Consider the following 25,673-nt stretch of genomic DNA (forward strand, 5'->3'; position numbering starts at 1 on the left):
AATTGGAAGACAGATACCTTGAAATTTCAGCTGAATGGGAAAACTATAACCTCCCGGGCAGAATTGGGATTTCTTTAAAAGCAATGATGAAGACAATCAAGAAGGAGAGAGGGGGGGTTGCTGTTGGAGTTGAACCTGTTGCAAGTTGAAGAAGAACAGGAGCAAGAAGGACCCCTGAAGTGCAGAAACTCCTTGGCCAGTATGATCAGGTATTCAACCTGCCCTTTGGCCTGCCTCCTAGTAGAAATCATGAGCACTCTATTAATCTGAAACATTGGAGTTGAACCTGTTGCAAGTTGAAGAAGAAGGACCCCCTGAATTGCAGAAACTCCTTGGCCAGTATGATCAGGTATTCAACATGCCCTCTGGCTTGCCTCCTAGTAGAAATCATGAGCACTCTATTAATCTGAAACATGGGGAGAACCCAGTCAGTGTAAGACCTTACAGGTATCCACAGTTTCAAAAGGATGAAATAGAGAAACTTATTAAAGAAATGTTGTTGGGTGGCATCATCCAAGTATCCTCTAGTGCTTATTCTAGCCCTGTATTGTTAGTTAAAAAGAAAGATGGGTCTTGGAGATTCTGTGTGGACTATAGAGCTCTCAATAAGGCCCTGTTCCTGATAAATCCCAATCTCCATTATTGAGGAGTTACTAGATGAGTTACATGGAGCTACCATGTTTTCTAAATTGGATCTCAAATCAGGATACCATCAGATTAGAATGAAGAAGGAGGACATACCAAAGACAACTTTTAGAACCCATGAGGCATTATGAATTATTGGTTATGCCTTTTGGATTGACAAGTGCCCCAGCAACTTTTCAGGCTTTGATGAATGATGTATTTAAGCCTTATTTGAGGAAATTTGTTCTCGTATTCTTTGATGATATATTGGTGTTCAGCAAAACAGTTTTTGAGCCTACAACAACATGAGCTCTATGCAAACAAGAAAAAATGTGAACTCTGGAAGCAAGAAGTAGCCTATTTGGGGCATGTCATATCTGCTAAGGGAGTGGCGGTTGATCAAGCCAAAATCCAGGCCATCATACAGTGGCCTATTCCTTCTAACTTGAGGGATCTGAGAGGAATCCTGTGTTTAACTGGCTACTACAGAAAGTTCATCAAAGGTTATGCTAGCATAGCACAACCTATGACCGAACAACTCAAAAAAGACAATTTTGGGTGGAATTCTGCGGCTACACAATCTTTTGAAGCTTTGAAGTCAGCATTGGCAACAACTCCTGTGTTGGAGATGCCAGATTTTTCACCGCCATTTGTGTTGGAGACTGATGCTAGTGGCTATGGGTTGGGGGCTGTGCTGATGCAACAGGGGCATCCGATTGCTTATTTTAGCAAGACATTGGGTCAAAGAGCGCAATCTAAATCGATTTATGAAGAGGAGCTGATGGCTGTCGTGTTGGCAGTTCAAAAGTGGAAGCATTACTTGTTGGGAAGGCACTTCATCATCCTCTCACATCAACATAGCTTGAGATACCTGATGGAGCAGAGGGAAGTGGACTGAGTACTAGAGGTGGATGAGTAAGCTTCTTGGCTATGATTTTGAAATACACTATAAGCCGGGACCCTCAAACAAGGTGGCTGATGCACTGTCTAGAGTGGTTCTCTCAAGTGTGGAGTGTAACCATCTCCTCTCTTCTCATCTAGTTCCTTGGGAGCAGATTCAGGTGGTAATTAAAGAAGATGAGGCTCTCCAGCAACTCACACGAGTTGTTGAAGAGGGCTCTTTGTCTCCTAAAGGGTTTGAGGTTGTCGAGGGAATCTTGAAATACAAAGGGAGACTGGTAATTCCCAGGTTGTCGAGGGAATCTTGAAATACAAAGGGAGACTGGTAATTCCCAGTCACTCTCCACTCACTCAGAATATCCTACAGATGTATCACACACTGGTAAAACCTGCCAAAGAATAGCTGCTAAATGGTTTTGGCAGGGGATGAGAAAAGCTGTTACTGAAGTATGTCAACAACAAAAAGCTTCAACTCTGAAACCAGCCTGGGTTACTACACCCTCTACCCATTCCATCCCTAGTTTGGGAAGATGTCACTATTGATTTCATAGAGGGACTGCCTAGGTCCTCTGGGGTTGACAGTGTGTTGGTGGTGGTGGATAGGTTGTCTAAATACAGCCATTTTTTGCTATTGAAACACCCCTTCACAGCTAACACTGTAGCAGCTTTGTTTATCAAAGAGATCATTAGGCTCCATGGGTTTCCTAGCAGCATAGTCTCTGATAGAGAGAGAATCTTTATGAGCAAATTCTGGAGTGAGTTGTTCAAGCTACAAGGTACCAAGCTACAGAGGAGTACAACCTACCATCCTCAGTCACTCAGAACTATATGAAGACAGGAGGATGAGCATAGAAGGGATGTGCAATTTGCTGTAGGGGATTGGGTATACCTCCGTACAGACAGAAATCCTTGGCTAAAAGACCATTTGAAAAGTTGGCTGCCAGATTCTATGGACCCTATGAGATTCTTCAGAGGATTGGTAAGGTGGCTTACAAGCTGGCCTTCCAGATCAAGCTCGGATTCATCCTGTATTGCATGTTTCACAACTCAAAAAGGCTGTCGGACTCCACTCAGTACAACCCACCCTCCCTCCAGATTTGTCAGCTGAGCTGGTGCTGCAGGTTTCCCGAGCTGAGGTGATCGGAGTGAGGCAAGTTCCTAATGGGGATTCTTCTACTACTGTGGTGCTCATCCCCTGGCACTGTGCAAGAAGCTACTCCAACTTTCCATCTTTCCACCTTGAGGACAAGGTGAAAGTTTGGGTGGGGGGTAATGCAAAGAATTGGGATAGGCCACCCATCATAGCTACCTATGCGAGAAGAAAGAAGAGCAACTAAAGGGGAATAGCTCTTAACAGAAACTCTTAACAGAAAAAGGGCAATACTGTCTTTATGCTATATATGTTTTTAAATTGCTTTTTCTTTTGCAAGTTAGCTCTAACTAACTGATTCTCCCACTACTCTTGGAGGGAATCTTTTAGTGATATATGTAGTGCTGTTAGCTCATTATAGAGGCAGGCAAATACTGAGTGAATGAATAATATTGGGAGAGTTCCTCATTTTCTCGAATTAGTGAGGAGTTGTACTGGTTGATTCTGTTCTTATTTTCATCCATACAACTATTATCGGTTACTTCAACGTGGATTCATAGCATACTTCATCTTGTTTGTCGAGGATTTTACATGCATGACAATTGGCAATTGCATATTTGTTTGAGAGAAAGATGTGAAGTTTTTCATGTGTTCAAAAATCTAAAGCTTACAATTGGAGTATAAAAAAATGTATAAAATTTTGTAAGAGTGAAATGAGAATCAGCTCAGTTGGCTAAACGTCTCAAAAAAAGAAAAGAAATGGCAGGTGTGCAGTAGCTAAGAAATTGCCTAGAAGGCAGAGGCAGAAGCTATCTATATATATGGTATGCACATCCTAACGGAGCTTGGAGTTGATGGAACATGTATAACCGTCTTGCAATCTTTGGAGTGGTTTGCTCTTTTGGTGGTGCGAACATGGGTGGTGGGAGTGGGTCGACCCACTAGCATTCATCGATGGCCTGAGTGGCGGTGAAGGGGTGTGGATTGTGGTTTACAGAGGGAAAGGTAATGAGGGAGGGGAGAGAGAGTTATATCCAATTGGTTCTCCACGAATTAATGAAATAAGGTCACTAAGTAGAATTTGTCAAAGTTAGGAGTCACTTTGTATAATATTTTTTTTGCCTTGCCACCATTATAGAAAAAGTAAAAGTTAGGCCACCATGTAGAATTTCCCATATTTTTATGTTACCAGAACATATCGATAAATTATAGGGTCACTAGGTACTTAGGTAGAATTTGTCAAAGTTGGGAGTCACTTTAGGTAATATTTTTTTTGTCCTACCACCATGTAGAATAATTGAAAGTTAGAGGCCACCATGTAAAATTTTCCTAAATTATACTACCAAAAGGCCACACTAATTTATACGTCAGTAGTCTTTCTAGGTGCAAAGGTAAAACATGAACGTATTCATGCCATCGTCTTCTGAAAGCAATGGTTCATGAAGGTTTTAAAGGTAACATGTACTTCTAGTTGTATTAACTGAAACATCATAATATGAGGAGATGGATTGCAATAGTTGCATCACATTCAAAATACCTGTACATTAATCTTGATTAATTTGACATATATTGCAAAAACCCTTTTAATGCTTACAAAGTTTATCAAACTTGCTTCTTGTTGTGATGTTGACGTGTCGGATTTTGTTTCTGTAGGTTACTAATACGCCATGGGGGGAGAGAGTTTCATTTGTTTTCAATCCAAACTCTGACGTGGCGGCAAAATCATTACATGTTAGTCCTTTCATGGTATGATATTGGCAAATTAATTTGCTCTCTTTCTCTCTCTGAATCCTTCAGTGTGCATTCCATTAATCATTTTATTTTCTGACAGAAATAGGAACATATTTCATTGACATATTGAGGTTCGTTTGGGAATTTCAAGATATAAGGATTATCCTGAAATCATGTAACCTTATGATTAGTATTATTTATCTTGCATTTCATATTTTGGTATGTATCAAATAAGCTATTTGCATTAAACTGAAATGAGAAGTACTTGAGAATGGACATGAGTTCTTACAATTACATATAGCTCCTGTTTCGAGTAGAAAAGATGGTGCATAGGCTGCCATTGTGGACATGAACAAATAGTCCTTGATCAATTTTGATAATGTAAACCCTTTAGTGTAAATTTACACAAGTTGGTCAGTAGGCTTCAAGATAAAACCTTTTGCTCTATATTCATTAAATAATATCATTTGCTTCATTTGTAAATCAAGATGACAAGTTTGTTTTTTGATATGAAATAGAGCACTTACTTACATGTGACACTGTCACCTCTAAAAAGGATCAGTAAGATGCGGGATTACTATCTTATATACTGTCAATATTTAAGATGATAATTAGATCTTCTCTTCTAGGATTTGGTTTTGCTTTATACAGCTAATTACCTGAACAAAAAGTGGATTGAAAAGTCTTTCCAACATAATGTTCTGTGTGATCCAGGATATATTAGTCTTAAAGAGGGATTATTTGACCTTTTATTTTTGGGTTGCTCTTATCCAACTTACGTAAGTAAATCTCATTTGCTTGTCAAGGGAAATTTGGACAGCTTATATGTGAGCTTATTGAAATATAAGAGAAGACAAGAAAAGTGGAGAATGACCTATAATCATGCTAAGCTACTCCAGTACTGCTTTCGAGTTCAGGAGCGGTCTTCATATCTAGTTGTATGCTCAATTATTGTGACTGTTAAAGTCAATGGGAATTTGACAAAGGTTATAAAGAGGATAAATACAAGCAAACGTGACAATATGATAAACATGCTTACTGTACTTCTTTACTTCAATAATTTTAGTTTCTTAAACTATAGTATGGTGTACTTCACTCTTCCTACTTGTTATTTGTTGAAACATTACTTAAACCTGAATTTGAGAGAATAATTGACTCTTCATTAATTTTTTTTTTTATCTTTTTCTGGAAGGGCCGTGGACGTGGCAGAGTGTGGTGGTAGAGGAATTGTGATTGGGGTTGGAAAGGAGGATAAATTAAAGAAGAACTTTGTTAAGGGGGTTCACTAGAAGGACTTAGCTAAGCTAGATTTCATCACGGATATAGGCCGTATAGGGACTAAGAGTGTGTTTTGTTATTTACCTTGAAGAAAATTAAGGGCTTATAAGTTCTGATAAGTTCATTTTAGTTTCAATATGTTCAGATTAGTTCCAATAAGTTCAAATAATTTTAATAGGTGAAATGTATGTGAAAAGAACACACTTTAGAATGCAATTAATTTCCCTTTTCTAATGGTTGTTACTCTTTAATTGTTTCAGATCTTTGCATTTTCCACCTGTCATTTTTGTGTCTCTTTATTCCTCCCTTATTATAGTTGTTTTTCAATATTGTAGACACTGGCTTCCCTTCTCCTCTCTTTATCCCTATTCCTTTATTCTTACTATTGGCTACTTTCAAATCCTATATACTCTATTTGAAGCTTGTCCAATTTTATATTTGTGAAAATCTTTGAAAATACCTCTCTTTTGTACTAAAGCCACAAATTTAGATGTCATTTAGTGGGAGTAATATGATCACTCTGCTCCCACATGTATCTTGTGGATGTTATGGTTCGAGAGGGATGACAATATCTATCTCCAAGCTTCTGTATTCAGGTTATCTCTAAGAGCGACTTTTTTTTTGTAATATATTATTCAGGAATTAGCATTCTATTTTGTGGCGTAGATATACTCTATTGCTCTTAGAAATTTTTATTCCATGTCATAGGATTTACTCTTAGAGGTTTGTTCTATTGGAGATGCTGTAACACCTTGATGGAACTATAAATGAATGCATTTCCTTTGCCAAGTGGCCCATGTTTGTATGTACCCTATCCTGGATTAGTGATACTGATTACTGACTTCTTCTGAACGTTCTTTACTTCTTTATAACCCCAATGCAACTTTATTTTTGAATGCTAAAAAATCAAAATTATGATTGGGTATCTGCTGCATCTTGACGTGCCTCATTTTGTGGAATACACCAAACTTGGTATCAATTAATGTGAAATTTGGAATTCTATGTTGTTATAAAATTGGCTTGTAGATAAGGACAAAAAGTCCAACTGTGAACTGGTTGTATTCACACATAAGATCAAATTCTATAGCTGTATTAGCCTATTGGTTTAGGAACTAGGAAGTACAGAATGTTTAGCTGTTGTCTCTGTGTTGCAATTGAAACTGTTGTCTAGATGACTCACTAACCAAACCCCTTCACTGTTTGGTGTCTTTTTCTCATTCCTACAGCAATGTCAATTTTATTTTTTTATTTTTGGTGAATGACAATGCAATATGTTGACTCTATAAATCCTGCAGGATATGGAAGGGAATTGGAAAATGAAGGCAACGATACCAGGGGATGATCTGTCAGTTATTATTACAGTTCAGCATCCGGACCTTGGTGAATATTTCTGCGCTATATTAAGAGCACAGAGAGTGAGTTCATCGAAGGTACCAGATCATATGTTGTTCTTCTGGTTGATGCCTCACAAAGTTGCTGTGTGGATATATTGGCATGTAAGTGATACTTTTCCATTGGAAACAACATTCTTTTGTACTCTGAGCTTATACTATCTGATCCTACTATTTAAATTGTTCAAGGATGAAAGTTCCACAAAGTTTGGTTTTCGACAAGTAATTCCAATAACTGTGAGCTGGTCATGACTTACTCCCCCCTGCAGCTGAGAAATTACTGCACAGAATGAGCTTAGGATTAGATGATGTTAACCATTTCTCTTTTAGTATAATTTGAAAGAATACTTTCAAATCACTAAGCCGTCTGATACATTAGGTAGAAAATGACCCGAGCTTTCGCTCAGTGGTTAAGTGGGCTGCGATTGTTATCGAGCTGTATGATGGGATTTAGCTTGGCAGGCTTTGGACGAGCTTCATTCTCGAAGAAAGAGAATGAATGCTTGGAGTACTTGCTTTTCTCTTAGCGAAGTTGATTGCGTGCTTTGGCTCACCTAGTTTCACAAGCTTAATGAGCACAATTAGATTTAGTTATTTGCCAACTTTCTCTTTTACTACCATAGCTGCTCTATGGCAAATGATATACATGGAAGACACCCCTCACTTACATGTAGGGGGAAAAATTACCAACACTATTCAATCAACGAAAATTAGGAACCCACCTAACACCTTTGTGAATTACAACCTTTACCTCTGAAGAACACTAGGAAGTTTCCAAGGAGTTTTTGTGATCTCTCATCTTTGTTATTGTGCCTTAACTACCAATAATCCCAAGTCCCCTCCATATAAAGGATGATTTTCTAGCCATAATATTAATTAGAAAACAACTTTAGCCATCCAATAAGATCTAGAATCTAATGGCAGTTACCCTACTCCTGTATTTGATCTCTTTAGCTTGCATACATTACAACTTTGCATTCAAGCCCAAACACGGTCAACCTTCTATGATCATCAACCAAGAGCATTCTGCTGGTGGTGGTTTAACGATCCCTCAAACCAAGAGCTTTTGGTGATTGACATATGTTCCACCACAACGATGCTCAGCTCCTTGTGTTTCTTGTTATCTTCAAAAGTCACTATCTCACCTACAATCGATATATTACTTAAGCATGACCTCGTTGATCCCATCATCCTTCACCTTTTTATCCATTTGGTAAATTAATCTCCTCTCCTTCACACCTCCCAAAACAGACAAAATCTTGTTCCCTGTGGCATATATGAAATGCGCATCTCATATCCAATACCCATGCTCTTGTCGATTTTACTTCCTCTTCAACCATGAAAGCATCAATGATGTTCTCCTCATCTTCGACCATGGTCACATTTCCCTTCACACCCTTAACTTTTTCAAATCCGCCTTTGCCTAAAAAAGGTGCTTGAAAGTGCCCTTTTTCATCGGAATACTAACAGTTCCCTTGGAACTATGCACCTCAGTGCCCTTCCTTTGTCATGTGTCGTCACATTATAGCTCCATCTTGGCCCATGGATCCCCCTTGCTTCATCAATTGTTGCATTAAGAAGGCAAACAACCTCCTCACCCGACGACATTTCCGTTCTCCCCCCCCCAAAAGTTAGTATAATTTTGTGATAACGATACCAAGAGTGAGGGTTGCTTTGCCTTCTTCGTTGAAAGTCTCGTCTAACTTGCTGAACTAGGTGATTTCTAAGGACATCGTCTTCTTTATTTCCTTTTATTCCCCTTCGTATCTAGGACTTTGCCCTCTATGTAGCTTGTGTTGTCACCTCCAACTATTAGTAAACCGGGCTCCTCTCCTTTACACCTCCCAAGACCGCCATATAACCTGGATGGTTGCCTTTATTGAGTTTGATGCCAAGAAATCAGCTTACATCCCACGGATATTTTATTTCATACATGCTCTTTCTTACTCTTTAGAAATTCCTTAGTCTGTGCCATCCTACTCATATCAGAGGAGGCAGGAAATATATTATAAGAGATACAAAATTTAAATGAGTTTATGCAATGTTGGCAAGTGCTATTCAAGCTCTCGAAAGCTTGCTCAGCCTTGCCATCCCACTCAAACTCTTTCCTCTTGAGTGCACTGAAAAACAGTAGGCTCTTGTCGGCTACTAGGCAGTCTTGCTGCGAAAACATGTTTAACACTGCGTTGATTTTGTCGGGGCTGGCCTCGATTCCTCTTTCATCAACTAGGAACCGGAGGCATTTCCTCCCTTTTACTCCGAAGACACATTTTTTCAGATTCAGCTTCATGCCATGTCATCGTAGGATACTCAGCGTCTCTGCCAAATCCTCGACATGGTTCATCGTCTTCTTACTCTTGACGATTATGTCGTCCACATACACGTCAATATTTCTCCCGAGTTGCTCCTCAAAGATCTTATTGATTGTTTGCTGATAAGTATCCCCTGCGTTCTTTACCCCCGAAGGGCATCATCTTGTAGCAGTGCACGCCTTGAGTTGTAACAAATGCTGTGTGGATTCGGTCCTTTTTCGCCATCGAGAGCTGGTGATATCCCGTATTGGCATCCATGAAGTTGAGCAACTCGTGACTAGCATGTCAATCTATGGAAGGGATGATTATCCTTAGGACATGCTTATTCAGTGAAGTCGATGCACATGCGCCAAGCCCCACTGACCTTCTTCACCAAAACCACGTTGGCCAACCACTCTTTGTACTGGCATTCTTCAATAATGCCCGCGTCTAACAGCTTTTAACCTTTGTTGCTGCTGTGTTCCTCTCAAGCGCTTGATGTCTGAGTTTCTGCTTTATACGTCAGAACCCTTTTGATGTTCAACTCGTGTCATGCGAAGTTAGGGTCTAGCCCCTGCATGTCGGAGGCAGAGTAAGCAAATTAGTCCTTGTATTCTCGCAAAATGTTGACAAGTTTTTCCTTCGTCAAGTTTTTCCTTCGTCTTGGGGCTCATGCTTGGGCCTATCCTCAATCCATGCCGGAGGTCTTCATCTATCATTATGTCTTCATCTTCTTCGATCGGTCGAGGCCGTTCATATAACCTTGGATTTTCTGAAAGGTAAACAAGAGACCAGTGGGGGTGTCCACGGGGTCTTCCCTCTTCCTTTTTCTCGGGCGTTCCTCTTAAGTATTGATTTTGAAACTGTTTGTATAATACTCTCGGGCTATCTATTGATCTCCATAGATCTTCCCCACTTGTCCTTCATCTGTTTCGTACTGCATGAGTAATTGGTATACCGAGATGGCCGTTTTTATCTTGTTCATGATGGGCCTGCCCATGATGGCGTTATAAGGCAGTGGGGTATCGACCACCAGAAATTCGACTGGTAGGCTTCTACTCTTTCCTCTTTCCCCGAGCCTCATTGCCAATTTCACAAACCCGAGGGGTATATAGATCCTCCCCCGAAGCCTATCAGCAGCTGGTTTGTCAGGATTATATCCTTCTCGGTGTACTTGAGCTTGTGCAACTATCGACTAGAATCCTTTTAACGCGGGAGTTAGGCAATTTTCATCTCTATTACAAGGGGGTCGTCATGGGCTGTATGAATTTTCCAGTCAGGCTCCCCAAACGTCATAACGGGACACCCCACCTTCATCGCTCAATTTCTAGAACGTGTTAGCTTCATTGCTTGGAGGCGAGCCTTGTGGGCTCGGTTGGTTACAGGTATAGCCTCCTACTATCAACCCGACATACCCGTCGGTGTTGTCACTATCGTTTTTTGCTTCCTTTTCATTCCCCTTTTCTTCCCGAGAGTGCTTGATGTATCTGTTCAACTTTCCTTGATCAGTTAGGTGATCCAAGGTTTTCTTAGTTCTCGACAGTCCTCTTTCCTTTGAAGTTCTTATGGGGGGAGGAATGAGTAATATCGACTTGATTTTCATGTCTGGGTAGATCTCACGTGTGTTCTTGTGAAGCGGGGATCATTCCCATTATCCGTAGCTCTCGGGAGGAGTTGTTGGTTGCTCTTGGTGCTCTTGTTGGATTCCTAGTAAGGGACTTCCTTCTTTCTCTTTCTTGACTTCTCTATGACAGGTTTGCAAATGTCTGGGGCTTGAATGAACTTTTGGGCCCGACTTATAGCCTAAGTGAATGTAGTGACTTCATTCTCAACCAAGGACCATTTGAACTTGTCTTGGCCAGAGCCCTGACATTAAGGCGGTGAAGGCTACCCCGTCCTGAAGGTCGGAGATTTTCACGGACTCTTCATTGAATCTCTTGATATAATCATCTAGGTTCTTATGCTCTTGCTGCTTGATTGACATTAAATGGAAGCTTGTCTTCTTATGCCGACTCTCGACAATGAAGTGCTGGTGGAACAATGTTTCTAACACCGAAAAGTTTGTGATTATGCAGGGAGAGATTTTCGAGAACCAACTAAGTGCTAACTCTTTGAGAGTCGTCGGGAAGTAACGACACCAACTGGCTTTGCACCCGGTTTGCAAACTCATCTGGGCCTTGTGATCATTAGGGTCGCTGTTCCCCGAGTACTAGTCGATCAGGGGGACCTTGACCTTACCCGGGTTAGGAACTTCCATGATCTCCCGAATGTAGGGTGTCATGAAGTTAAGTACTCCTCGGTTAACTAGACGGGATTCTTGTTTTTGGGGAGTTCGGAATGGGCCTGTTCCTCTTGGTGGGTTTTCTTCTAATTGGCCCTTCTGTTATTGCTCGGGGTACCCCTTGGTTGAGTTGGGGGATTCTTGTTATGAGCTCCCGCAGGCTGCACTGCATGTTAGCATTTAGTTGCTGGGGTAACCGTTTCTATATCGGCCATGGTTATGGGAGTCAGGTATGGATGGTAAGGTTCACGAGGAATGGAGTGCTCTTCATTGCGAAGGGTGGATCCCTCGTCGTTTATCGCGAGCGATTCGACCAGCATTGGGACTGAATCGATGTTGGTGGCCGCAGTAGTGACGCTATGGTTATTTTCCTTCCGGGTGCCATGTTGCTCTCGATACGTGACTTTGAGATGTAGTGTCCCCACAACCGGCGCCAAACTGTTTCCGCCTAGAAACTAGTTAAAGGAATGATGTATGGTTGGTGAGAGTCAAATCCCAAGCCGGAGCGTAAGCCCGAGTCTTGTTACTCAAAGCCCTGCAAAACAAGGAAGACTGGCTCGAGGGCGTTCCCGGAATAGTCACTCTGACCCTTAAGTTAGTGTTGGGTTAGAGAGAGAAAGTGAGTAATTGTAAAGAGAGATGTTTTGGTTTGGTTAGGTGAGAATTGAATACTTATTCCCTGCGTGGGTTCACTGCTTTTATAATGTTGGGGATTTCCCGGTTTCCCAGACACGAAACCCTATCTTGGGAACATCCATGCTTTAAGGAAAGTTGTCTGCATTTTCTGGTAAAGTTCTTGTCAACCTAAAAAAGCTGATGGGCATCTTGAAAGTATGCCATATTGACTTTTTAGGTGGGACCTTTAGGAACATGTTGTACAGACTTTTAGATGGCTTCATATAATATTATTTGACTAGATCAGGGGCCCAAAAATATAGTATTTATTTATGGGAAATTTTCAATGATAAACTTGAACTTTTTGAGTTTCTCATTGGTGGCCTTAAGATTTTTTTTTAATCCCACGGATAACCCTCAATGGTTGTATTATTCCTAAATTTGACCTTATTGAGGAAAAAATTAACCATTAGTTTTGTTAACTTTTCATTAGAACTAATGTCTTGGCACACAAACCAAGGTGGTCTTCATCATTCTTTCTTTCAATTTTGACCCTTAAGGGCCAAAATGACACTCAATTTCGTAGTCGACAAATTTTCAGACATGAAAACCAATTTAGACTTTAAATTTGACCCTTAAGGGTTAAAATGTTCCCCAAAACTTTAGCAAAGCCATATTTGCGGCATGTAAACCTAGACAATTTTCAAGCACGCAATATGAGAAATTTATTCTAGTGAAAGGTTAACAAAACTAAAGTTTTTTTTACTCTATAAGGTGACATTTGGAAATAAAATAATAATTGAAGGTTACTAGTGGGAATAAAAAAAACTTAGGGTCACCAATAGCAAATTCGAAAAGTTTAAGGTTATCATAAGAAATTTCCCTTTATTTATTGGCCAGAGCCAGACCAAATGTCAAGATGTAAACTTTCAGGTAATTTGCTGCTACTAAAATCGAAGCTGTTATTATATCCAGCAATTTGCTTTGGTATAGTGTCACATATATCCGGGGCTTTCTAGTTCTTGATCTTGCTCCAGTTTTTCTATGATCTGTCACAACATTCTTTGGACAAAATATAATCTTATTTTGTGTCATTTGTTATTCCATGTATGAAGTATAAACTTGTTAAGAATCACTTCTACATGAATGTTTTTCCTCCTTTTAATCCTTTCCTTGAACCAGGCTTTCAAGCTTTGGTGGAACAACATTCCATTCGTCCAACATCCTAGGTATACTAATCCAGCATACAGAGAGGAAGCTGCATCACGTGATAAGATGATAAATTGCTGCAAGGCAGGGGACTTTAAAACAAGTGGTTTGTGCCCAAGAGATGACAGGAATGTAACAACGCATCAATTTAGTTGGACTGATGCAAAGTGGCCCTGGTCATAGATGCTACAAGGCACCACTTTCTATCTTCACATTGTAATCAGAGTTGAGCAGGTAAAGCAACTATTTTCAACCTCATGTGGCGGCGTTGGAAGAGATTGAAACTTAATGCTGGGGCTGACAAGAAGCTTCGGATGAATCTAGATCTTCACGGCCATTGGTCGGGCGGCACCATTGAAGAGCATGTCCAACGTATAAGAAACATGATGAAACACGTCGAGTAAAAGTTGCACTAAATCTTGCTTGTAATTTTTCAAATGCTGGTTGCATTGGTCATGTACGTTTATCATATTGTTGACATGTTCTTCAACGATGTATCAAATTCTCATGGAAACCTCTGGAAATCCAGAATTACTTCCAATCATGAGCGGGTGGAGTGCCAGAAATTTGCGAGGATAATGTGGAAAACGAGTTTTGCTGGAAAAATGGGTTTGAGATGGAATTAAGTTTGCTCTTCACTGGCATTAACTTGACTTGTTATTCAACAAGGCTCAACTCCTCAAGTATCAATAGGCTTTCATTTATCTTATAAGTTCATTCAAATATGTTATATCATGTGTTGCCTATTTGGAGAATGGGTTAGGGCTCATTAGTTGTGTGTAAATATACTATGCTTTGAAAAACTCTAAATGCATAAGGTTCAGTATAAAACAACTTATTACTGTACATATGTACTAGTAGTAAAGAAAGTGGATGCAATCTATTTTAGTTAGTAAAATCTTGTGGGAGTAATGCTCAAGACCTGGGACCAAATCTCATCTACATTACTATGTTTAGTTGCTCATTTAAATAAAAAAAATGTAACCTTAAATATTTGATAATTGATACAAGGTTAAAAAACCTAAATAGCAAAGTTGTTGTTGGGACATAAGGAGCATCGAGGGGAGAGAGTTAGAGAGAGAAGGGGGAGAAAGAGAAGATTGAAGTCTAAGCCATCTAATATGTTAGATTTTGGGAAATACTTTGTTGTTGGGACATAGGGGGCATCGAGGGGAGAGAATTAAAGAGAGAAGGGGGGAAAAGAGAAGATTTAAGATTTGAAGTGTAAGCCATCTAATATGTTAGATTTTGGGAAAAAAATTCATTAATTGGAGTGAATTACATTGATCAGTATATACTTGTTTCATTTCGTTTTAAATGCAACAAATGAATATTTTTTATCTCACAAATAATACTCATTTGTTGCATTTAAAACGAAACGGATGAAGTATAATGTTACAGTATTATCGTTAACCCTATTGGCAACATTAAATTGTTACGTATTTTTCACTATATATCCCTGAATAATTTTGTTTTCACAATATATCCTACAACTTTTCAAAATTTACTTTGCACCTTTCAATTTCTTCAAAATCCACCATATGTGAATGTCTAATGATCATCAATTGTTTTAGTCATTACTCCTTAATTATGTTAATAGACCCTAATCGACCTCTATTTGACTCATTAATCTTAATCGACCACCAATAAAGCACCAACTATGGCCCTTTCATCTCTCTTTCTCCATAACTTTCTTCGCTTTTTCTTTCGTCATGAATGGTGTTTTGATGGAGGTCTATTAGGGCAAATAGGTCAAATAGTAGTTAATTAAAGTGTAGTAACATAATCAATCGTTAATGATAAAAAAAACGTTGGCAGTTGTTAGTCAATAATGGCATATTGTGAGATGGAAGGAGATTGAGCGGTATATGCTGAATTTTAAAAAGTTGAAGGGTCTACAGTTAAAATTATGAATTGTTTATTCAGTCTGTTCCGTCTATTGTATACCGCAAACTAGATTGTTTTCTTAAATATGTTGAGCTAGACAAGATGTTTTAAGCCACCAAGAATGAATTTGTGATTCGACAATGTGTACTCTGGAACCTGTTAGTAGAAGCAGAATCATTATTAGTGATTCTATATGTTTTGTGAAAGCTCCAAATGGATCAGGGATCATAAGTGTCAAAGGACCAACTCAACCAAAAGCTTAAGCTGATGGTTGAGGCCCCAGGAATAGATTTATACTCTATCACCCCCCTCACGTAAGAGCCCTTTGGGCTTGAAGTGTGGATGCAGAATAGAGTATAAATCTATTCCTGGGGCCTCAACCATCAGCTTAAGCTTTTGGTTGAGGCCCCCCAGGAATAGATTTATACTCTATATGGGGCCTCAACCATAAGCTTAAGCTTTTGGTTGAGTTGGTCCTTTGACATGGTATCAGAGCCAGTGTGACATAAAGGTCACGGGTTCAAATCTCATCACCCCCTCATTGCTAAGTGGAATATTTAGCGCCAGGTATGAGGGAGACCTGTGCTGCATCCACATTTCAAGCCCAAAGGGCTCTTGCGTGAGGGGGCGTGATAGAGTACAAATCTATTCCTGGGGCTCAACCAAAAGCTTAAGCTGATGGTTGAGGCCCCAGGAATAGATTTATACTCTATCACGCCCCCTCACGCAAGAGCCCTTTAGGCTTGAAGTGTGGATGCAGCACAGGTCTCCCTCATACCTGGCGCTAAATATTCCAATGAGAAATGAGGGGTGGATGAGATTCGAACCCGTGACCTTTTTCTCACGTTGGCTCTGATACCATGTCAAAGGACCAACTCAACCAAAAGCTTAAGCTGATGGTTGAGGCCCCAGGAATAGACTTATACTCTATCAATAAGTATTACTCTCTCCATCCCATAATATAGTGCTCGTTTCTCTCGCTTGAGGTCAAACTTTACAATCTTTGACCAAATATTCTCATTTGTATATATAAAAAAATATATTAATGTGGGATTGTGTTAGTTTCGCCTCAATGTATAGTTTCATAATATCAACTTTTTATATTTTTTAATAATAAGGAACTGAAGATATAAAAGGTCAAATGTTTATCTTGGAGACCGTGTAAAAAAAAACAAGTACTATATTATGGGACAGACGGAGTATAAGAGAAGTGTTTTGTATAAGCTATCAAGGAGATTATGTGATTTAGTGATAAAAGTTATTCTGGTATCTTGGTGTAATATTTTTGGACATTTTGTTATATCAATTCATGTAGTTGTTGATGGGATGTCGTATACCTGACAAAAATAATTCCTGCAAACCTTCGAACATTATAGTAGGGTAAGTAGGGTCGAATCCACAGAGAGATGGTCGTTCTAATCTAGCCTCTAAGGCGTGGAGAAACTAAACAAGATCAGAAATATTATAATTAAAGCTCTAAACTAATTAAACTACGAAAATAAAACTAAAAGGATCTAATAGGGTTATGGTTCACCATGTTTATACTTACAATCTATCAAAATATCTTCAATAATTTAACTAATCAGATATCTAGAGCACAAGTTAATCTTACAATCGGGTCTTTAACGTTTTTTTAAATCAACATATGCAGTACGGTAGCTAACATAATCAGATTTGCTTTTTGTAGGCAAACCTCTAAAAGTAACATCATGGTCAATACAAAGAATTATTAGCAATATTTAATCAAACATTGATCAGATTGCAAGATTAACAATAAAAACACTAATCAATTAGAGATATCAATAACTAATCATACCATCAATAAATATCAATCAAATCATAGTATATAAACATGGATTTCCAAACCCTAGAAATAAAAACTACTCTATCATGAAATAAATAATGAAACCTAAAACGATAAAATAAAACATAACTAAAGAAATCAATGAAAGAAACTAATATAATTCATAAATTAATGAAGAAGAATAAAAACTAGGGTTTACCAACTAAATACTAGAGAGAAAAGGAAGAAATTTAAAACAATAAAGGATTTTTTAACAAGAATAATACAAACTTTTGCCCGTTCTCTCGTAATAATACAAACTTTTGATTATTTTTTAATAATACAAATTTTTGATCAAAATTCCTCCAGTAGGGCAATGCTGATTGTTAACTTGTTGTAGGAGGTAACAAGCTGAGGTGGTTTAGGGGGGTGGGGGTTCGGGGAGGAGGGAGAAAGAAAGATCATTTTGTAATTTTTTTTGTCCAGTTTTACAGGTTACAAGTTAACTTGACCTACTGGAGCAATTTTGATGTAAAGTTTGTATTATTAAAAAATAATCAAAAGTTTGTATTATTTCAAGAGAACGCGTAAAAGTTTGTATTATTGTAGTTAAAAAATCCAACTATAAATTAAAACTAAGAGAATAACCTCGAAGGGAGAGCATAGCGCAAAATTGAAAACCCAATATGACTAGGAAAGTAAGTTACGAAAATAAGAAAAGTCGAAATACCATTGAATGAGCGAGTTTAGTTATCCGCGCGTACAAACTCACATTCCAGCAGAAATAGTCCCAACTTTGGAAAGGAATACCTCCTTGAATAGTCTCCTTGGGGAGTGCCACCTATCGCTGGAAAGATATTCAAATCTAGTGTCCAAATCTGCTAGAATTATTAGATTCTAAGAAGCACATCAAACGTTATGATCAGAAGAATAGACGTGACTCCTTTTTCACATTTTTTCTAATGATTTCCCGCTTTGTTTTCGCTCCAGCTCGTAATATGACATATCCATACGATCCTTATGCATTGTAGCTTATTTCCAAGTGCTCCTAATCCTTAAGTTTAGCTAATTATACTCCAAATACGTCCTCAATGTCTGAAATTCATCAAAAACAAGAAAACATATCAATAGGAGTAGAATAACATAACTTAAGAATATAATGCAATAATGAACCTAAATATGAATCTAAATGCTCTAAAATGAAACCTAAATACACCTAAAGTTATATGTAAATTAACTTATCAAACTCTCTGAAGCTACACCATTGTTTGTTCCCATGCAATAAGACATACACACGGAAAAAGTAAGACAACCTACAATATAGGACTACAACAAGGCTAAACACTCAACTAATAACACAAGAGATATAATCACTACACAAACCAAACATCAAAATGATCTTGAACAAAGCTGCATATCATGTCATGTATCCCCAATCGACTCTCAAACCATACCCATACCATCTCTCCCAAGTTGAATTAAACAAAACATGGCAGACCTCACTATAGTTATGTGCACTCAAATCTCTCATGTGTTTAAGGGTTTAATAATAACTCTCAACCTAAGTAAATCGACTCAAATGAAGCAATTTCTCTTTAACTTTAACTTTTTGACTCACTTAATACTGAACAATTGAATACGCAATGATCAAGATGAATTTAATGGGTTGTAATGAGGCTCGGGTTATTAAAAGTATCTAGGGTTATGGCTCACCATGTTTATACTTACAAACTATCAAAATATCATCAATAGTTCAACTAATAAGATATCTACACCACATGTTAATCGTACGGTCGAGTTTTAACGCTCTCAAATCAACATATGTAGTACAGTCGCTAACATAATCATATTTGTTCATTGTAGGCAAACCTCTAAAAGTAATATCTTGGTCAATACAAATAATTATTAGCAATATTTAATTAGAAAATTAATCAGATTGCAATATTAACAATAAAAACACTAATCACTTAGAGATATAAATAACTAATCAAACCATCCATAAGTATCAATCAAATCATAGAATATAAACATCAATTCTTAGACCCTAGAAATAAAAACTACTCTATGATGAAATAAATAATGAAACCTAAAACGATAAAGGAAAACACAATTAAAAAAATCAATGAAAGAAGTTAATAGAATACATGAATTAATAAAGAAGAATAAAAACTAGGGTTAACTAAAGAGAAAAGGAAGAAAACAAAAACTATGAATTAAAAAGAAAAGAATAACGTGTAAAGGGGAGGAGAGAGAAAGAGCGAAAACCTAATATAACTAATACTAGGTAACCAAATATGACTGGGAAAGTAATTTAATTACAAAAATAAAGAAAAGTCGAAATATCATTGAATTGGACGGAATTAGTGATCCGCGCATACAAAAACACATTCCAGCAGAAACAATCTGAACTTTGGAAAGGAATAACTCCTTGAATAGAAGTCTTCTCGAGAAGTGCCACCTATCATTGGAAAGATCTTCAAGACAAGTTTCCAAATATGCTAGAATTACTAGATTCTAAGAAGCACCTCAAATGTTCTGATCAGAAGAGTAGACGTGACTCCTTTCTCTTATTTCATCTAATGATTTCCCGCTTTGTTTTTCGCTCAAGCTCATAATATCACATATCGATACGATCCTTATGCATTGTAGCTTCTTTCCATGTGCTCCTAATCCCGAAGTTTAGCTAATCATACTCCAGATATGTCCTCAATGCCTGAAATTCATCAAACAAGAAAACATATCGAATAGGAGTAGAATAACATAACTTAAGAATACAATGCAATAATGAACCTAAATATGAATCTAAATGCTCTAAAATGAAACCTAAATATGCACCTAAAGTTATATATATATTGACTTATTAAAGTCCCCTAAGCTACACCATTATTTGTCCCCAAACAATAAGACATAGACACGGGAAAAGTAAGACAACCTACAATATAGGACTACAATAGAGCTAAACACTCAACTAATAACATAAGAGATATAATCACTCCACAAACAAAACATAAAAATAATCTTGAACAAAGCTGTATAGCATGTCGATCATGTATCACAATCGACTCTCAAATCATACCACATACCATCTCTCCCAAGCTGAATTAAACAAAACATGGCAGACCTCGCTATAGTTATGTGCACTTAAATCTCTATGTTTTTAAGGGTTAAATAATAACTCTCAACCTAAACAAATCGACTCTGATGAAGCAATTACTTTTTAACTTTGACTTTTTGACTCACTTAATACTAAACAGTTGAATACACAATGATCAAGATGAATTGAAAGGGTTGTAATGGGGTTGGGGTTAAAAGTATCTAGGGTTATGGCTGACCATGTGTATACTTACAATCTATCAAAATATCATCAATAGTTCAACTAATAAGATATCTAGACCACATATAAATCGTACGGTCGAGTCTTAACACTCTCAAATTAACATATGTAGTACGGTCGCTAACATAATCAGATTTGTCAATTGGAGGCAAACCTCTAGAAGTATGATCTTGGTCAATACATAATTATTAGCAATATTTAATTAGAAAATTAATCAGATTGCAAGATTAATAATAAAAACACTAATCATTTCGAGATATCAATAACTAATCAAACCATCAATAAGTATGAATTAAATCATAGCATCTAAACATGGATTCTCAAATCCTAGAAATAAAAACTACTCTATTATGAAATAAATAATAAAACCTAAAACGATAAAGGAAAACACAATTAAAGAAATCAATGAAGGAAGCTAATAGAATTGCTGAATTAATGAAGAATAATGAAAACTAAGGTTTACCAACTAAAAACTAGAGAGAAAAGGAAGAAAACTAAAACTATGAATTAAAACTAAGAGAATAACGTGTAATGGGGAGGAGCGAGAAAGAGTGAAAACCTAATATAATTAATACTAGGTAACTTAATAAGGAAAGTAAGTCACAAAAATAAAATAAAAAGTCAAAATATCATTGAATGGGGCGGAATTAGTGATCCGCGCGTACAAAAACACATTCCAGCAGAAACAATCCATACTTCGGAAAGGAATAACTCCTTGAATAGAAGTCTCCTCGGGAAGTGCCACCTATCATTGAAAAGATCTTCAAGTCTAGTTTCCAAATCTGCTAGTAAGTATTAGATTCTAAGAAACACATCAAATATTATGATTAGAAGAGTAGACGTGACTCCTTTCTCTTATTTCATCTAATGATTTCACGCTTTGTTTTCGCTCAAGCTCGTACTATCACATATGCATACGACCCTTATGCATTGTAGCTATTTTCCAAGTGCTCCTAATCATGAAGTTTAGCTAATCATACTCCAAATACGTCCTCAATGCCTGAAATTCATCAAAAACAAGAAAAGATATCGAATAAGAGTAGAGTAACATTACTTAAGAATATAATGCAATAATGAACCTAAATTAAATATGAATCTAAATTCTCTAAAATAAACCTCAATGCACCTAATGTTATATATAAATTTGCTTATCAAACTCCCCCAAGCTACACCATTGCTTGTCCCCAAGTAATAAGACATAGACTCGGAAAAAGTAAGACAACCTACAATATAGAACTACAATAGGGCTAAACACTCAACTATTAACACATGAGATATAATCACTACACAAATCAAATACAAAAATAATCTTAAAAAAAGCTACATAGCATGTCATGTATCACAATCGACTATCAAATCATACCACATACCATATTTCCCAAGTTGAATTAAACAAAATATGGCAGACCTCACTATAGTTATGTGCACTCAAATCTCTCATGTGTTTAAGGGTTAAATAATAACTCTCAAGCTAAACAAATGGACTAAGATGAAGCAATTACTTTTTAACTTTGACTTTTTGACTCACTTAATACGGAACAATTGAATACACAATGATCAAGATGAATTTAAAGGGTTGTAATAGGGGCTGAGTTAAAAGTATCTCGGGTTATGGCTGACCATGTTTATACTTACAACCTATCAAAATATCATCAATAGTTCCATTAATAAAATATCTAGACCACATCTTAATTCTATGGTCGAGTCTTAACACAATCAATTCAACATATGTAGTACGGTCGCTAACCTCTAAAAGTATGATCTTGGTCAATACAAATAATTATTAGCAATATTTAATAAAAAAATTAATAAGATTGCAAGATTAACAATAAAAACACTAATTGATTTGAGATATCAATAACTAATCAAACCATCAATAAGTATCAATAAAATCATAGCATATAAACATGGATTCTCAAACCCTAGAAATAAAAACTACTCTATTATGAAATAAATAATGAAACCTAAAACGATAAAGGAAAACACAACTAAAGAAATCAATGGAAGAAGCTAATAGAATCCTGAATTAATCAAGAAGAATAAAAACAAAGGTTTACCAACTAAAAACTAGAGAGAAAAGGAACAAAACAAAAACTACGAATTAAAACTAAGAGAATAACGTGTAAGGGGGGAGGAGCGAGAAAGAGTGAAAGCCTAATATAATTAATACTAGGTAACCTAATATGACTAGGAAAGTGAGTTACAAAAAAAAAGTGAAAATATCATTGAATGGCGCGGAATTAGTGATCCGCGCATACAAAAACACATTCCAATAGAAACAGTCCCAACTTTGGAAAGGAATAACTACTTAAATAGAAGTCTCCTCGGGAAGTGCCACCTATCATCGGAAAGATCTTCAAGTCTAGTTTCCAAATCTGCTAGAACTACTACGTTCTAAGAAATACATCAAAGTTATGATCAGAAGAGTAGACGTGATTCCTTTCTCTTATTTTCTCTAATGATTTCATGCTTTGTTTTCGCTCAAGCTCGTACTATTACATATCAATACGATCCTTATGCATTGTAGCTTCTTTCCAAGTGCGCCTAATCCAGAATTTTAGGTTATCATACTCTAAATACGTCCTCAATGTCTGAAATTCATCAGTATCAAGAAAACATATCGAATAGGAGTAGAATAACGAACACAACTTAAGAATATAATGCAATAATGAACCTAAATATGACTCTAAATGCTCTAAAATGAAACCTAAATGCACCTAACGTTATATATAAATTTACTTATCAAGCTCCCCCAAGCTACACCATTGATTGTCCCCAAGTAATAAGATATAAACAAGGGAAAAGTAAGACAACCTACAATATAGGACTACAACAGGGCTAAACACTCAACTATTAACACAAGAGATATAATCACTACAGAAACGAAACATCAAAATAATCTTGAAAAAAGCTGCATAGCATGTCATGTATCGCAATCGACTCTCAAATCATACCACATACCATATCTCCCAAGTTGAAGTAAACAAAACATGGCAGACCTCACTATAGTTATGTGCACTAAAATCTCTCATGTGTTTAAGGCTTAAATAATAACTCTCAACCTAAACAGTACAAATTGACTCAGATGAAGCAATTACTTTTTTAACTTTGACTGTTTGACTCACTTAATACTGAACAATTGAATACTTACAATCTAAACGGTTGTAATAGGTTTGGGGTTAAAAGTATCTAGGGTTATGGCTGACCATGTTTATACTTACAATCTATCAAAATATCATCAATAGTTCAACTAATAAGATATCTAGATCACAATAAAACACTAATCTATTCGAGATATCAATAACTAATAAAACTATCAATAAGTATTAATCAAATCATAGCATAAAAACATGGATTCCCAAACCCTAGAAATAAAAACTACTCTATTATGAAATAAATAATGAAACCTAAAACGATAAAGGAAAACAAAATTAAAGAAATCAATGAAAGAAGCTAATACAATTCCTGAATTAATGAAGAATAAAAAAAAGGTTTACCAACTAAAAACTAGAGACAGTAGTTGAAAAATGAAGAAGGGTTGCGCTGAAAATGGCCTGTAAGGCTGCGCTTTTTGACAGCAGCCCTTTCAATAGCAGCCCTTCACTATTCAAGTAGGGTTGCGCTTGTAAAGCGCAACCCTTTTATGCTTGAAGGGCTGCGCTTGTTTAAAAAAGCGCAGTCCTTCTAAGCTTGAAGGGCTGCGCTTTTTTAAACAAGCGCAACCCTTAGAAGGGCTGCAGCCTTCAGGAGCCCTCCTTCTTAGAAGGGCTGCGCTTGTTGAAAAAGCGCAGCCCTTCTAGGAAGAAGGGTTGCGCTAGTTTACAAAAAGTGCACTGCGCTTTTTGTAAACTAGCGGAGCCCTTTTTATAATTTTTTTTTGAATTTAATTACCCCGGCAGCCTGCAGCCTGCACACAGCAGCCCTCCCCTCCCTTCCCTGCCCTGCCCTGCCCCTGCTCCTGCACACAGATGCCCTCCCAGCACCCAGCCCCCACTGCCCACCCCCAGCCCACCCCCCCTGCCCAGCCCCCTGCCCACCCCCAGCCCACCCCCTGCCACACCCTGCACAGCCCCTGCACACCCATCCACAGCCCACCCAGCAGCCCCCACCACCCCACCCCCACCCAAAACCTCCCTTGGACAAGAAAAATGCAAATTGCAATACGATAATATATGACAAGTGGAGAAAGGTAATAATTACCTTCAAATATATTTATAATGTAAAAATTGTACATAAATTGATATAAATACATTCGAGCTAAAATGTCATCTTATGCAATCATCGGTAATGTGGGATGCCAACTTATCCTGAACTTCATCTATTTCTTCTTTGGTGAAGTTCCTCAAACGTGGTGTGGAATTCAATCATTTTACCGTAGTTAGTACTTCTAAAAATGACATATACCTTCCCGAAATTCAATCAAAATCAAAAGAAAGCCTAAAAGTCTACACACTAGTTATAATATATCTCATATAATCATGTTCAAAGAAAATTTGGGGTTAAATGACTTGATAAGTACATTTTGGGAGCGAAAAGGCCAAAATAGGCCGAAAATGGCCTTTTCGTTCCCGAAATGCAACAACAACAAATGCAAGCCTAAGAATCTACATACTAGTTATATTATGCCTCATATAATCATGTTCAAAGAGAATTTGGGTTAAATCACTTCTTAAGTACATTTTGGGAGCGAAAAGGCCAAAATAGGCCAAAATAGGCCGGAAATGGCCTTTTCGTTCCCGAAATGCAACCAACAACATATGAAGCCTAAGAATCTACATACTAGTTATATTATGCTCATATAATCATGTTCAAAGAGAATTTGGGGTTAAATCACTTCATAAGTACATTTTGGGAGCGAAAAGGCCAAAATAGGCCGGAAATGGCCTTTTCGTTCCCGAAATGCAACCAACAACATATGCAAGCCTAAGAATCTACATACTAGTTATATTATGCCTCATATAATCATGTTCAAAGAGAATTTGGGTTAAATCACTTCATAACTACATTTTGGGAGCGAAAAGGCAAAATAGGCCGAAATGGTCCGAAATGCAACAAACAACAATTGGAAACCTAAAAGTTACATACTTTCGAAGATCCCAACATCTTTGCAATGTTGACGATATCGAGCATGAACCTCATGACGTAATACCCACACGCAGTCCACCACTTGTACCGGACACTAAAATTCACCAAAGATGCAATAAATGACATGTTAGATGTGTATTATGTGTTTCTATAAAAGGATGCAAAAAATTACTC

General features: G+C 37.4%; 1 protein-coding gene across 2 annotated transcripts in view; it reads left to right on the forward strand.

Annotated features, from left to right (window-relative positions):
* The window catches only part of LOC104883852 (hypothetical protein), a 37,312-nt gene extending 23,004 nt beyond the window's left edge, over positions 1–14,308 (forward strand). For both annotated transcript variants that reach the window (XM_010668416.4, XM_010668417.4), the window contains exons 3-5: positions 4,268–4,360; positions 6,919–7,119; positions 13,384–14,308. In XM_010668416.4, coding sequence (XP_010666718.1) covers positions 4,268–4,360; positions 6,919–7,119; positions 13,384–13,593 — 504 coding nt within the window. In that variant the 3' untranslated portion in view covers positions 13,594–14,308. The remainder of the gene's footprint in view (positions 1–4,267; positions 4,361–6,918; positions 7,120–13,383) is intronic.
* Positions 14,309–25,673: the final 11,365 nt, after the last annotated feature.

Source organism: Beta vulgaris, chromosome 8 (assembly GCF_026745355.1).
Source record: "Beta vulgaris subsp. vulgaris cultivar EL10 chromosome 8, EL10.2, whole genome shotgun sequence".
Lineage (NCBI taxonomy): Eukaryota > Viridiplantae > Streptophyta > Magnoliopsida > Caryophyllales > Amaranthaceae > Beta > Beta vulgaris.